At 36.8% G+C, this 15,024-nt stretch overlaps 1 protein-coding gene across 3 annotated transcripts in view; it reads right to left on the bottom strand.

The window, feature by feature from the left end:
- Nucleotides 1-3,774: 3,774 nt before the first annotated feature.
- WWP1 (WW domain containing E3 ubiquitin protein ligase 1) overlaps nt 3,775-15,024 on the bottom strand; it is a 122,287-nt gene continuing 111,037 nt past the window's right edge. For all 3 annotated transcript variants that reach the window (XM_008001017.3, XM_008001020.3, XM_008001019.3), the window contains 4 exons: nt 14,859-14,963; nt 11,839-11,935; nt 11,312-11,384; nt 3,775-5,113 (listed from right to left, as the gene is read on the bottom strand). In XM_008001017.3, coding sequence (XP_007999208.1) covers nt 5,014-5,113; nt 11,312-11,384; nt 11,839-11,935; nt 14,859-14,963 — 375 coding nt within the window. In that variant the 3' untranslated portion in view covers nt 3,775-5,013. The remainder of the gene's footprint in view (nt 5,114-11,311; nt 11,385-11,838; nt 11,936-14,858; nt 14,964-15,024) is intronic.

Here is a 15,024-nt window from a genome sequence, read left to right as displayed (position 1 = left end):
AATATCTACCCATATTCAAATTTTCTCAAACGTCCCCAAGATGTCTCATGCTTCTTAAAATCAGGATCCAAATTGCATTTGATTTGTTGCTTATCTTTCAGTCTAGAACAGTTCCCCATTTTTTTCTTCTTGCAACATTGACCTTTTGAATAGGCCAGTCCATTTGTCATAGATTCTGTCACATTCCAGATTGGCCTAACTGACCACACCTTGAGAACCGCTGTTCCAGCTTATTTCCAGGACTCAAATTAGTTCTATTAGATCTTTGCCTGACTTTCATATTTATCACTTACTGATTTTTGTTTTAGCCTTTTTGTTTCATTTTCTTGGCTCTTTTCATTTATATCTTCCATATCCCTTATTTTACTTTTGGTTGTATCTCTTCTTCCTTAGATACTTTATAATTGCCTTCATGTCTGATATGTTTGTCTTTTTCTCTGAATTTTTTTCCTGATTTTAGCCAGTCATTCACATCTGCATTTTGTTTGTCCAGTTCTGAGTTTTTAAGTTGCTATTTTGGATTTTTAAAATATCTAATAATTTAATTCATATTAGCATATTGTGTTAAAGTTTACTTTTTTCTCATTTTCAGTTTTCTCTTTAGTGATTTTATTTTTTTCCCTAGGGATGCAACTTTATGTTGAGTTACCAGCAATACTAAGTCATCAAATGGGAGGAAAGGGTCTGGGTTAGTTCAAGAATACTTTCTGCTAAGTTGTTTTTTGTGAGATCAGGTATCATTCAGTAATAAAGCTTTTTATGCAGTGAGGTTTTACCTCCTGATTCCTTATTAGAACTTTAAAAAATATTTTTACTTTCAAATAATCATAGATTCACAAACTAAAAAAAAAAAAAAAAAAAAAAAAAAAAGGTCCTGTGTACCTGTCTCTCAGCCTGTCCCAGTGCTAACATCTCATATAACCTAAAGTACAAGAGCAAAACCCAGAAACTGACATTGGTACAGACCACAGACTTTATTTAGATTTTACCACTTTTAAATGCTCTTGTGTGTATAGTTGTATGCAGTTCTATCACATGTAGATTTTTGGTAACTGCCACCATAATCAAGATACAGACCTGTTCCATCATTGCAAAGATCCCTAGTGCTGTCCCTTTATAGTCATGCCCATCCACCTCCTCTCCCCCACCCATCCCTAGCTCTGACAAGCACTAATCTGTTCTTCATAATTTTATTTCAACAGTGTTATACAAATGGAATCAGTGAGACCCTGTGACACTCTTTTTTTCACTCAGCATAATTCCCTTGAGACCTAAGTTCTATCAATGGTTTGTTCCTTTTTAGAGTTGACTAGTATTTAATTGTATGGGCATACCATATCAATCATATGCTGAGGGGCATTTAGGTTATTCCTGATTTGGGGCTGTTACAAATCTGCTATGAGCATTATATGCCAGTTTTTATGTCTATATAAATTCTCTCTCTCTGGGATACATGTCCAGGAGTGTGGCTACTGGGTCCTTATCTTCATTTTTCCCCTTTACTCTCTGAAGGTTAGGTTTCTTCTGCAAGACATGGTGCCTTCCCAAGATTCTAATTCTGTGCACTAAGTCGCTTCCACTTGACTTCCCAGGAGCCTGATTCCCCACGTCACATTGGTTCTTGATGTTTCCCCACTAAGGATGAGACTCACTACTGAGAAGGAACCCCAGGAATCCCTTACATTCTCCTTCCCCTGCAGCCCCCACCTGATTCTGTTCTTGTGTGGATTCCAGAGCTGACTGCTGGATTGAGATGCTTATTTCCCCATATACATGTATATAGAAGTTGGTAGTATTCTGTCTTCTAAGTGTATTACATACGCTATCTCTCTCCTTTATAGATGTTTCCTTCCTTCCTTTTGAGGATGTGAGTAGAATACTGATTTTGGAAAGTGGCCATGATCCTATAGGAACGTAAAAGTCCTCAATTTCTTGATGGCCAAGTTATCTCAACTGAGTTTTTAATCACAGGCTGTGTACTAGCCGTGGATGTTGTAAAAATGTCTTCTCTCATACTCACTTTCCTCATCTATAAAAAAAGCATCATTAAAGACAACCCCCACCAATTTCATGGAATTGTAAGGATTAAAAGAATAATTTATGTAAAGGATTTACCATGAATACCAATAAATACAACTACTATTACCTCTGATTTTGTTCTTGATTGAGAATTCAGAGAAATTTTGGAATTTAGGAGATGTCACTTTTGGACTTAGATCAAATCCCCAGTTGACCTAAAGCTTGGCTTTTAAGGCCAACTAATTAAGTGTTACAGGACAACTTTTATTTGCGTATTTCAACAAAGGAAGATTTTTACTTCTGCATCATCCACCAATCTTCTTAGGTTCAACCAAATATTCAGACTTAACAAGTCTACAACAGGCTGTATTTGGTACCAATTTACTCAGAAGGCTATAGGACAGGAACCACAGCTCACCAGCAGGACAGTTTTTAACCTCCTTTTCAGAAGACAATATTCTAACAGCAGTCTATGCAACGGTATCTCCCCAGGTGACAGTTCAGGGTCCTCCTTAAAGGACATGCAGTTACAAGACTTTTCCACTCAGGTATGCCCAAAGCTGTGGCTTTCTATCATGTATCTGGAGATTTCCCAGTCCTGATGCAACTTACCAGTCCTAGGGGTCATACTTACCAGAAGCAAAGTTGCCTGGCAATACATCCTATTTAGTTGTCAGGGTAGGAAGAGGTAGGTAGTTAACAGAAGTCATCAGTGGGAAAGGTTTTGTTAACCTTTTCATTTTCAACTACTTGGGAAATATGGGGGTCGGGGGGGAACCCCAAACAGTGGTAAGCTGCTTTCCCTGGAAGACAAATAGCTTAACTGATCTAATAGACAGAATTGTATCAGGTCTGTGATCTATTCCCTGGACATTTACTGGTGGTGGGGGCGGGTGAGTCACCAAAATGAAGTAGCAGTATAAACCTGTCTCTGAGCCTCCCTTTTGTCTGTTTCCTCATGAACTGCACAGAGTCTTGCACTCCCTAATTTCTTTCTGGTTGGTCCAGCTGGGAAGGGAAGAAGGGGAGAAGGTGAGTGGGGGACCATATTTCTACAATTTTTCTGACTGCTACTGGGTAGATAAATCAAGACAGCTCTGCCTGTAGGTCTTGGATATCTATAACTGGGTGTGAAAAGTGGAAGACCCTGATGAATTCTCCAAAACAAAGCTGGTTTGGTCTCTTGCAGCGTTCTGTGTGGCCTCACCTGGTGCATTGTAATTTCTTACTCGAGGAGGGAGACCAGCACCCTGAAAACGAACTGGAAAGCCACCTTCTTTAGTCAAATCTGCTAAATCATACCTCCAATGAATGATATTCAATAACTTCTGTCATAGCAAAATTTATACAGCAGTGGTACCATTTGTAATTCTAATACTTAACTCTTATAGTATAATTAAGGCAGTCCTTTTTGAAGACCAGTTACCCTCTATCACATAACATTAGAATTTTAAAAAAATTCTTTGGGCTTGAAAATAACCAGTGTTCATAATTAGGATTTGGAAAAGGAGTCTATTCAACCAAGCAGATCACTGCCTTTCTTTCGTCTTTACTATGATTTCTGAATAAAATGCAGAACATACTCTCAATAGGTAGAAAAATAAAATTTTGGCCAAACAATAATTACTGTTTTTCTGTATGTACTTAGCAGTGAAATATTTATAGGCAACATATTTTAAGAAGTCAGTTCCATGGCTATAAAAAATGTTTAAGTTGATGAAATTTACAGTGCATATTAAAAGCATGATACAAATGGAAATTTAAAATTTTGTATTAGGAAGCCCAGTTTGCTAAAAGTAGCATTAATATCATTCACATCAGATTTTAATTTGTTACACATTTTTGTAGTTCAGCAAAGGCCTTATGATGAAAAACAATTAAAAAGTGTTACTTATGACAAAAATAATTATCTGTGTAAAAAGGGGGCGACCCAAAAGATTTTTATATGCTTATTTAATTCAGATAAATAGAACTGTTATGAATTTGAGAGGAATGAAGATATTCAAACACTAACAGAAAATCATTAGCCTCATATTAGAGCATTCAAATGCTTATCTAACTCTTCAATCCATCTGGCTTCATAAAATCCAAAACTTTGAACACAAAAAAAGTGGCAGAGTTCACATTACCTTTTGTATGTTCCTAAGTATGAAACTGCATCAATTTATTATGAATTAAATTTGAAAAACATCACAGATTTAAAAACAAAGTACAAAAGTGCCTGATTCTTTTTAATTCCACAAATACCTAGCATCTCAACATGTAAACAAACTTCTATGCTGCTCAATGAATCTTTCCAATTTCGATAATAAACTAAATAGTATCAGATCTAGTATATGACTTTCATGTGTAAGTTACGGTTTTATCCATTACTTTGACAATATTACTGATGTAACAGAGAAAAATTTTCAACTATTGTATTTATTTAAAACAAACTGACAGGTTCAAGCACCTGTCTTCAGAAAAGCCAGCAGCATTTTTTTTTTTTTTAAACATACTCAAAGTAAGATTTGGCCTAAGCCCTTAATACCTTCCTGAACAGCCATGCAACTAAACACCCTCAGGAGATGTTACATAAGGGAGAGAAGAACATGGAGCAATTTGCACTTTTTCCCCTAGATAATATTAACAAGGTAAAGCAAATCCAGATCTTTATGAATGAACGGCTGTCATGTTTCATACACTTGGAGCTCTATAAAACTAGAGCCACTATCATATATGCTTTTATAGATATATATGTATTTTTAATAAAGTCTCTCACTTGCTTCAAAATTTAAGGATGATCTTTTTCCTGGTCAGTCATTTCAAGGGAACAATAAATAAAGTAGAAAAGGATGAACTGTTTTGCATATTTCTGTGGAAGAACGGAAAACATACTTTGAGAGGTTCGGAAAATTCACTGTACAGAATGAACAGCTTATATACACTATCTGTGCAATTTTTCTTGGCTGGGGTATTTAAATGCAAGAGCTCCTCCAAAATAAGAAGCCACATTCATTCTTGTCCAAATCCCTCTGTCTCTTCTATTGCAAAAAGAAGTTTTTCCTTTAGTTGTTCATAACTCTTATATGGTGGTAGATCCAAGCGATTAAAACTGAACAGAAACAAAAACAAAATCAGATGTTTTCAATAAAATGAAAAAAAAAAAAAAACCACAATATTTTTCAAAGCACATAGAAAAGCTAAATGGATATATGAATATATACTATGTATGTAAAAATTTTGCCAGAATTATTCTAACAGACAATTTACTACTATAATATTACTTAATTGGTATATTAACATTTCTAAATTTCTTAGAGTAATCCAAATTTAAGACTTACGTATAAAAACTATTTTAACATCTCCGAGAGGAAAATAGAATTACAAATAATAAGTGTAGCAATTTGGATAAGGACAATTTTTTTAAAAAAATTCAGTTTTCTTTTTACTATTCCTGTTACATGTGTCATGAGTCCTCCTAACTTCTCTTAGGATAAGAGTCCATTTCTTTCATCCACTCAATCACTCATTCGTCAGCCATTTACTGAGATTTTTTGACATAACCGATAAGCTAGTGATACCATGAAGAAAACTAAAATCCCTGTCTTCATGGAATTTACATTCTGGGGTGGAGAAAGTCAGTGAACAAATATATATGTTTGTGTTTTCAAATAATCTAACCACATATATAAACTTCTAAAATGATACTTTTTCAGCCTTGTCATACTCAAATAATTCCATTCTGGGATTAACTGATGAAAAATGTTAAAATACTAAAAAATGCTTAAAATAACAATGTATTATTTTTCAGTTTACAAAAGTGGAATCACAGTTCATTTTGTGAGGTACAGCACTGAGTAGCTAGATTAGGATTTGGGTGTTCAGGGTTTTGGTCCCCACAGTAGCAGTGACTAGTGAGATAGCTCTGAGTAAGTCAGAATCCTTCTGTACCTTCATTTTCCCATGTGGAAGCTTTCTAGAGATTATCCAAGTATCCTCTTACCACTCCCACCACTTTCCATGTGCCCTTGACCCTCCCATGTCAGAGTCAGGAAAGAGCCTTTGAAACAAGGCATCTAATTAAAACAGTGCTATTCTAAGACTATATTCTTTGTATTTTAAAAGAAGTTAAAGATATTAATAGCAGCAACTAAGCAGATCATCTACTGCCCTCCCCTTTAAACTATACTTCAAGGTAGAGTATGATAAAAAGGTCAAAAGAATATTATTTTTCAATACTTCCTATATAAGACAACCAGTCACTTTCTGTTCTCTTACATCTTTCACATATAGCCTCTGTCAAATTCTGTCATTCTATCTACCAAATATTCCATTTTTTCTCCTGATTATGTATTTATTTGGAGACAGGGTCTGGCTCTGTTGCCTAGGCTAGGGTGCAGTGACACTGTCTTGGCTCACTGCAACCTCGACCTCCCAGGCTCAAGCAATCCTCCCTCCTCCCACCTCAGCCCCCGGAGTGGCTGGGAGTACAGGTGCATGCCACCATGGCCAGCTAACTTTTGTATTTTTTTTGAAGAGATGAAGTTTTGTCATGTTGCCCAGGCTCCTCCTGATCATTTCTACTGCCACTACATCCCTCTGTATATGCTTCCTCATCATCTCTTATCTGGACCATCAGAGAATTTCCTGCTACTCAACTTTGGGCCCATTTGTTTTGTTTCTTTTTTACTTTTTGCTAAAATGACATACCAGTTTATGCTACTCTTCAAAAACCTTTGCTGCTTTTGAGTTGCTATGGGTGGGGAGGGGGCTGTGGTGGGGAAAGGAAGCTTCTGTTCTCTACCGTCAACTTGTTTCACGCTCTCCTGAGCATACCACATGCCTTTCTCTTTCTGTAACCCTGCTCTCTATGGTCTGGAATACACTTTTCATCAAGAACCAGTCCAAATGCTACAACTTCCTCTGAGCATCTTATACATACAATTTCCCTATTCGTAAGCTCCTTTTATTTCTGTTTTAGCATCTATTTTAATCTACTCTGCATTAGGACTGACTGGTTTCTCCCATTAGATTCTAAAATCCATGAGGGCAGTCATCTCTGCACTCTCTTAATGCTGATCTGTTTCGCATACAGTAGATATTTAGTAAATGCCGAGTTGAAAAACATGAAAGTGGGTTACTTGAAAACATCCAAAACAGGCTTCTGTTTTAAAACATTGGCCATTATGTTTTGTGCTGTTTTACAAAAAGACAGACAAGCTAAAATCGATTCTGCTTTCTTCAGTTATTGACCCCAAGGCTATACTTTGAACCCTGATATCACCAGTAAAGGAAGTTTCTAATTTAAAAATCCTGTTCTCTTACCATGTCTTTCCAGTTTATTTCAATTAAAATGCCAGCCTGTTGACCTCATCATACTATCCTGTCTACCTCTTCTTGTCCTCCCTATTTTCTTTACCTATAGCCCATCACTATGATTAGAGATCATGGTCCATCATTATACATCATAATGTATTTGCATTTTATTTGTATTTGTAAAAGTATTTACAACATATTCATTTAATTTATTTTGAGACAGAGTCTAGCTCTGTATCCCAGGCTGGAGTGCAGTGGCACAATCTTGGCTCACTGCAACCTCCGTCTCTGGGGTTCAACTGATTCTCCTGCTCTCAACCTCCCGAGTGGCTGGGTTTACAGGCGTGCACAGCCACGCCCAACTAATTTTTGTATTTTTAGTAGAGACGGTGTTTTACCACGTTGGCCAAGTTGGTCTTGAACTCCTGGGATCTGCCCACCTCAGCCTCCCAAAGTGTTGGGATTACAGGTGTGAGCCACCTTGCCTGGCCTACAAATATTTTTAAATCTCATGCTTCTCCCTCTTTTGAACTCATAAACTCAAATTCTGATGAACCCAATCTTCTGCTTTCTTGTTCCTTTCAACTTAACAGCTGAAAATTACTGGGGGAGGAAATCATGCATTCAAGTAGACTGTTGTCATTTCAAATATACTACTCATCCAAGTGAACAATCCAATTTTGCCTAGCAATCTTAGCCGTGTTCCTCTAATGAATACTTGCCTATTCTCTAACAATTCTCCCAATTCCTTCTTTCTCTCGAAAGTTTTTCCTTTCTTCACTCTTAGCCAGTGACTTCTCCTTATACTTTGAGAAAACAGAAATCAGTGGGTGGTAATTGCTTTCCCTTCACAAAATTTGAAATCTATTTTAATTCTCCCCTTGACTCAAAAATCACTCAAAAGTGGTAGATATTGGATCTACCACTTTAACTGAAGGCAGAGGTCTTCAAATTTTGGTCACAGGACTCCTTTTCACTCTTAAAAATATTGTCAACCTTGGCTGGGAGCAGTGGCTCATGCCTGTAACCCCAGCACTTTCAGAGGCCAAGGCAGGAGGACGGCTTGAGCCCAGAGTTTAAGACCCACCTGGGAAAACATAGCAAAACTTAGTCCATACAAAAAATTAAAAAATTAGCCAGGCATAGTGGTGTACACTGGTGGTCCCGGCTACTGGGGAGGCTATGGTGGGAAGATTGGTTGAGGCTGCAGTGAGTTGTGTTTGTGCCACTGCACTCCCTGGGTAACACAGCAAGACTGTCTCGGAAAAAAAATTTCCAACTGCAAAGAGCTTTCATTTATATGAATTATAGCTACTGATATTTAAAAGTTAAAACATATTTTATTTATATGAATTATAGCTACTGATATTTAAAAGTTAAAACAGAAGTTTAAAAAGTATTAATTCATTTTGATATGAAAATAAACATTTTAATGGGAAAAACCCAAGTATTTCCAAAAAAATATAGTGGAAAGAGTGATTTTGTTTTATAGTTTTGGAAATCTTTTAAATATCTGGTGTAACAGAAAACATCTGGATTCTGATATCTACTTGTACATTTAATCTACAGCCCCACACAGAAAAATAGTTAGAAATAGAGATATACTCTATTCATCTTGTCAGATAATTATCGATATTATTCTTTGATACTAAATTTGACAAGGGAATGCACAATATGGTTCGAAATCAGGTCAAAGAACACTTTGTACTTTGTTATACAAAATCTACTGTTCTCTCTTGCACTTTGTTTTTGATTTGATTTGATTTTTTTTGAGACAGGGTCTTACTCTGTCACCCAGACTGGAGTGCAGTGGTGTGACCATGAATCACTGCAGCCTTGACTTCCCTGGCTCCAGTGATCCTCCCATCTTAGCCTCCAGAGAAGCTGGGACTACTGGTGTGTGCCAACACACCCGGCTAATTTTTGTATTTTTTGTAGAGACAGGGTTTCACTATGTTGCCTAGGCTGGTCTCAAACTCCTGAGCTCAAGCGATCCTCCCACCTCGGCCTTCCAAAGTGTTGGGATTATAGGTGTGAGCCACGGTGCCCAGACTCTCTTGCACTTTGAATAGATCTTTTACTCATGCGTCATTTTGTAACATTTGTTGTAACATTCACTGATCATTTGAAAATAATGACTCATTGAATTATAAGGATTTTCTAAATGTTGACTCATTTAATTATGTAATAGGAAAAAAAATCACATTTGTTAAAATATCACTAATCAGCCGGGCATGGTGGCTCACTCCTGTAATCCCAGCACTTTGGGAGGCCAAGGCGGGCAGATCACGAGGTGAGGAGTTCGAGACCAGCCTGACCAACATGGTGAAACCACGTCTCTACTAAAAATACAAAAATAAGCCAGGTATGGTGGTGTGCACCTGTAATCCCAGCTACCCAGGAGGCTGAGGCAGGAGAATCGCTTGAACCTGGGAGGCGGAGGTTGTAGTGAGCTGAGATCGCGCCACTGCCCTCCAGCCTGGGTGACAGAGCAAGACTCCGTCTCAAAAAAACAAAAAACAAACAATCTCACTAATCTCATTGATGAAAGTCTTCAGAAGCTCTCAAGCTCATGGTGGTAATTATCACCACCAACAAATGCCTATTGTTTTCCTTAAAATGACAAGCTAACAACATTACTTCTCAAGAAATGTCTGTCAAATACCTAAGTCTGCATAAACTGCTGGCGGGTCATTTTTTCAAGTAAAAATAGTGTTCCATAAAAGAAAACAAGCTAGTTCAGTTTTCAACTCAAACAACTGCCCAAGAGCTTTCCTTCAAGAAAATCATTCTCTGGTGTGCACAAGTGCTATTTCAGACTTCCTATTTTGTCACACAAATGTTAAAAAAACATATACTCAAGCATCAAGATTGAATAAAGTTAGTAATTTTTACTGCTTCATAAAGAACTTCAATGAACCTGCCTTTTTGCTTTTTTTTTTTTCCCCTTGCTTTAAACCTCAAGTATATGGTGCTGAAGAATACAGAGGTAGTAGCAGTTTGGTGCCACTGCCTGGATTTATGCTAAGGCACAAGCAGGTTTACAAACCATTGCTTTTGCACCACAAGTAGAAATTTCAAAATGATAAAAAGGCAAATAATGGCTTGGTATGAAAATAGTTTTGACCTCCTGAAAGAATCACCTATCTCCAGGCTGTCATCTTTGGCCTGGGTAACTATAACAATTTCCTAACTACTCTCCCTGCATTCACCCTTGCATCCAACTCCTTCCCTATACTGTTTTCCGGCCGATTTTTCTGGGATTTGTTACTTGCTATTTAAAACTTTTCAAAGCTGTCTAATTTTTCTTTGATATCTCAGTTCTTTATATTAGCCTATAAGGCTGTACATAATTTAATCCCTGCCTACATCCCCCAATTTTTTCATCTCCCTTTCATCTGATTTACCAAGTTCCAATCATACCTATCATCTTCATTTCCTTGAAAAACAATTTCTTCAGGGTCTTTGCTTACTTTGGCATTTCTGTGCAAAGAATGTTCTTTCTCTGCTTATTCCCACAGCATGCTCTTTATCAAACTCAACTTAAACAAATTACCCCTTCCAAGAAATCTCCCTGACCACTCAACCCAGAGTAGGTTCCCATTAGTTGTTCTCTATTAGAGTACTCTCATTTTTCCCTTCGAAGGACTTAACAGGATTTGCAAATAGTTATTTGTTTATCTGTTTGTCATTTGCGCCCCACCGTGGGGCACAAACTTCATAAAAGACAGGGAATACTTAAATCTTACTTTATACATAGTGGGTACACTAATATTTGTTGAATCAATGGATGCATTTCTCAAGTATTTCTATTAATGAGAACACGCTAAAGTGTTCAGTTATAGAATGCTGTATTAATCAATGTGTTCTCAAAATTGAAATTCTGACTACTTTAATGAATACGCAGTTATACTGGATCTTACATATTTTTAAAGGAACAAAACAAAAGATTCTCTGTGGCTTTCACCTTCGTATTTAGGATTCTTGAACTTACCATGTATGGCTTCTTGGTAACCAAGTGTCTTTGCCAACTTTTTCAATGCAAAACTTTTGAGGCCCATTACTTCCTACACCAGGAAAAGAAGACAAAGTTTATCCGGTCCTTTAAACTTTTTTCTTCTGACAACTACTTAAATAATAGAACATGCTGCATAATCATATGAATGATACGAAATAAAGAAGAAATTCACAATGTAAGCTGCTTCTGCCTGAAGAAGCTTCTTACTGTTGCAGAGATCCAGCAATAAGAATTAAATCAGTGGGAAGAAAGCTATTTATACAGAATGTCGCTCCCTTCACAGTCACCCTAGGGAGCAAAGCAATGGCCACCTCAGCTATATGAGGAGACATTCATTTTTGTCTTACAAGTGCTTTGATATTAGCCATTCATTTTTCTTTCTTCTAAATGAAGTCCTATCTACAGCACAGAAGAGTAATCTTTAGTTCAAGTCTACTGTATGTCCAAAGGCCATTATTATCACAAAATTATCTACAGACAAATTACAGTGAAACTACATTTACCCATGAGCTCAGCAAATCCTCCTAGAGGTAAACGGCAGGTTCCAGTGACGAACTGCAGTAGTCGCATTCTTACTTCATTGTCTGTCTCTTTCACAAACTGTAATGAAATCCAATGTACTTTAATATGAAATAAATGCTAAACTATCTTCAATCATGAAACTAGTACACACTTGAAGAAATTAAATAACACTGAATTGGTTCAAAAGTCGTGTGAAAAAGTGGTTGTAGGGTTTGTCATTTAATAAGGGTGGGCATCATGCTAAGCACACTGTGAACCTCACTTCAGGTCATCCTCATGAGAACACGGAGGCTGGCCACCATCATTACTACGCCCATCTTACAGCGAGCAAAGACACGAGAATCTTGGCAAGGTTAAGTCATTTATGTAAGGTCAAACAAAAGGTGCAACCAAGATAGATGTTGTTGCTGGGCTGTAGTATAACAGCTATTAAAGGTTCCTGCCAAATAGTGTGCCACTGGTTTTCATGGATTTAGTTCCCACAATTCTATGAGATAAGTAGAATCATTAGCATCCCCACTGTACACATAAGGAAATGGAGGCCTAGAGAGTTTAAATGATTTGTCCTTCTTAAACTGCTAAAGTGGCAGAACTAACATTTGAACTCAAGTCTAGATGAGCCCTAAACCACTGTTATTCCTCCCTGAGTCAATTACCCATCTCCCCTTTAAGCTACAGAAAACAAATGAACACCTCTCTGCTGCCACTCTTAATAGTCTATGGTATTTTCTCCCAAGAAATACCATTTTCCTAACACTTTGTGTTCTTCCTGACTAGTACCTGAAAAACCAAAGTACACATTCCTCTAAAATTATCTATTTCACTGACTAGTCATTTTCAAAGACATAAATGGGCAATGTGGTGAAATACTAATTTGATTGGTTTGAGTATAACAGAAAGCAAGGAACATAGGGAGCAGATTAAGAGTAGAAATGTATCTTAAAAATAGGGAATAAACTTTAGCTAAGGATAAGATAAAACAGCTGTGCTAATCATGTCCCAAAATATTTCAGTGAAGAACTGTGCTGAGGCACGTATTTCAACAAAACACAAGAAACAAAACTTATTACCAGGTCTGGCATAAACCTCAGCACTTCCACTAAAAGAAACCCACTTCAGAAAACACAAGTATTCATTTGGATTTATATGACCCTAAGCTTAAGCTCATTGGCTGTGTAGGTACAAATGTGTAAACAGAAAGCCAGGGAACACGAAATGTAACGAAGCTAGTAAAAAGCCTGAAAGGGAAGGTTACAGACAATAGTATGCATATTGCATGCAATGCAATTCAGGTATTTTAGGCGTGAAAATGGATTTATTCCTTCCTATTTATGTATTTATTTTATAATAGGTAATAGTATAGAATGCAAAAGACTTTTACTTAATGAAAAGCAGCTTTCCTACCTTCGCTTCCAACTGCTCAGCACCCCTCTAGAACTGTTTCCAGTTTTTTCTCTGCCTTTTCAAAGATGATATATTTCCATACTAACATACACTTTTACTATACAGATGATGTCTTTAAACAAAAAGCAGCATATTATATACATTGTTTAGCATGTTCTTTCTCCCTTTAATACTGTATTGAAACATTATTCTCCAATATTTTTGTTAATTTGCATTTTTAAAAATGGAAAGAAAAGTCAGGCGTAGTGGCTCACACCTGCAATCCCAGCACTTTGGGAGGCCAAGGCAGGTGGATCACTTGAGGTCAGCAGTTCAAGACCAGCCTGGCCAACATGGTGAAACCCTGTCTCTACTAAAAATACAAAAACTACCCGGGCGTGGTGGCACACACCCATAATCCCAGCTACTTGGAGTGGGGGCGCTGAGGCAGGAGAATCACTTGAACCTGGGAGGCAGAGGTTGCAATGAGCCGAGATCCTGCCACTGCACTCCAGCCTAGGCAATAGAGTGAGACTCTGTCTCAAAAAAAAAAAAAAAAAAAAAAAAAAAAAAAAAAAAAAGAATGACTCCAAGGTGTAGACATACAGAATGGATGTATGATAGTTTATTTACTTAGTACTCTCCTGATGGACATTTAGGTTGTTTCAAGTCTCTGTTAGTAAACCAATGATATTGCATTACTTTGGTATGTGCCACTTTACACATGTGGAAGTGTATTTTAAGATCAATTTCTAGAAGTGTCTACATCTCTTTAAAATATCAAGCAATAAACTCATGACATACATCCTTATGAAAAGATGCAACTTTTGGAAAGTATACTGTAACACAAAACCTAGCATTACTCTTCACCTGAAAATGAAACAGTTAAGCAGAAGTAAGCCAGAAGTCCCGTCGTTAAATTGCTCAAATGAGTCCCAATTAGTAGAGAAGTTATCTGAAGAATATCCCTGATCTGGAGATTTTAAATTCTCAAACACACAAAACAAAAGTCTATTAAAATAAAATGTTCAAGATTAGTGTGGTACACTTGGATTCCTGAGACCATCCTATTATAGTTTAAGCAAAACACACACACACACAAAATAAATACATAAATAAATGAATAAAGTCACTCTTATGACATTATGCCCTCGATCATTCTAATTCCCTAGTATATATTACCTCAGAGGAATTAAAATATCTGCACTGACTATCATTACAAACATATTTCCTCATTTACTTCTAGAATTAAGTGGAATTTAGACTACAGATACCACTAGAAAAAAATTGCTATGCCTACAACTATTAACATTAAACTATTACTTAAATAAGATTCCGTCATTCACTCCTTCATTTTAGCAAGACAGTCAAAGAAGCAATAGAAAGTACTTTGACAAGTGCTCACACTATTCTCTTAGATTTACAATTGGAAAATTATAAGCTGTGTCCAAAAGCAGTCTCAATTTAAAATAATAAGCTATTTTTAAAACCACCATTTCATTAGAAAATATGTTGAGTACTTTGTTTCAAATATGTTGAGTACTTTGTTTCAAAAATGTTGAGTACTTTGTTTCAAAAACGTTGAGTACTTTGTTTCAAAAAAGATAGAAGCAAATACCTGCCAAAACCAAATGATTTGCTTGCTGTTTCTTGTATAATGTCGATAAACAGTATTTCTCTGCCAGTCTGCCAAGTCAACCTCCTGCATGCCACACAACATAACCTGGGAAAGGAGCACAGAATCAGGCTACAATAAAGATTTAGTGAAGAGAGTAATTATATGA

Source organism: Chlorocebus sabaeus, chromosome 8 (assembly GCF_047675955.1).
Source record: "Chlorocebus sabaeus isolate Y175 chromosome 8, mChlSab1.0.hap1, whole genome shotgun sequence".
NCBI lineage: Eukaryota > Metazoa > Chordata > Mammalia > Primates > Cercopithecidae > Chlorocebus > Chlorocebus sabaeus.
The sequence above is the reverse complement of the archived record's forward strand: the minus strand, read 5'-3'. Positions and strand labels throughout refer to the sequence as shown.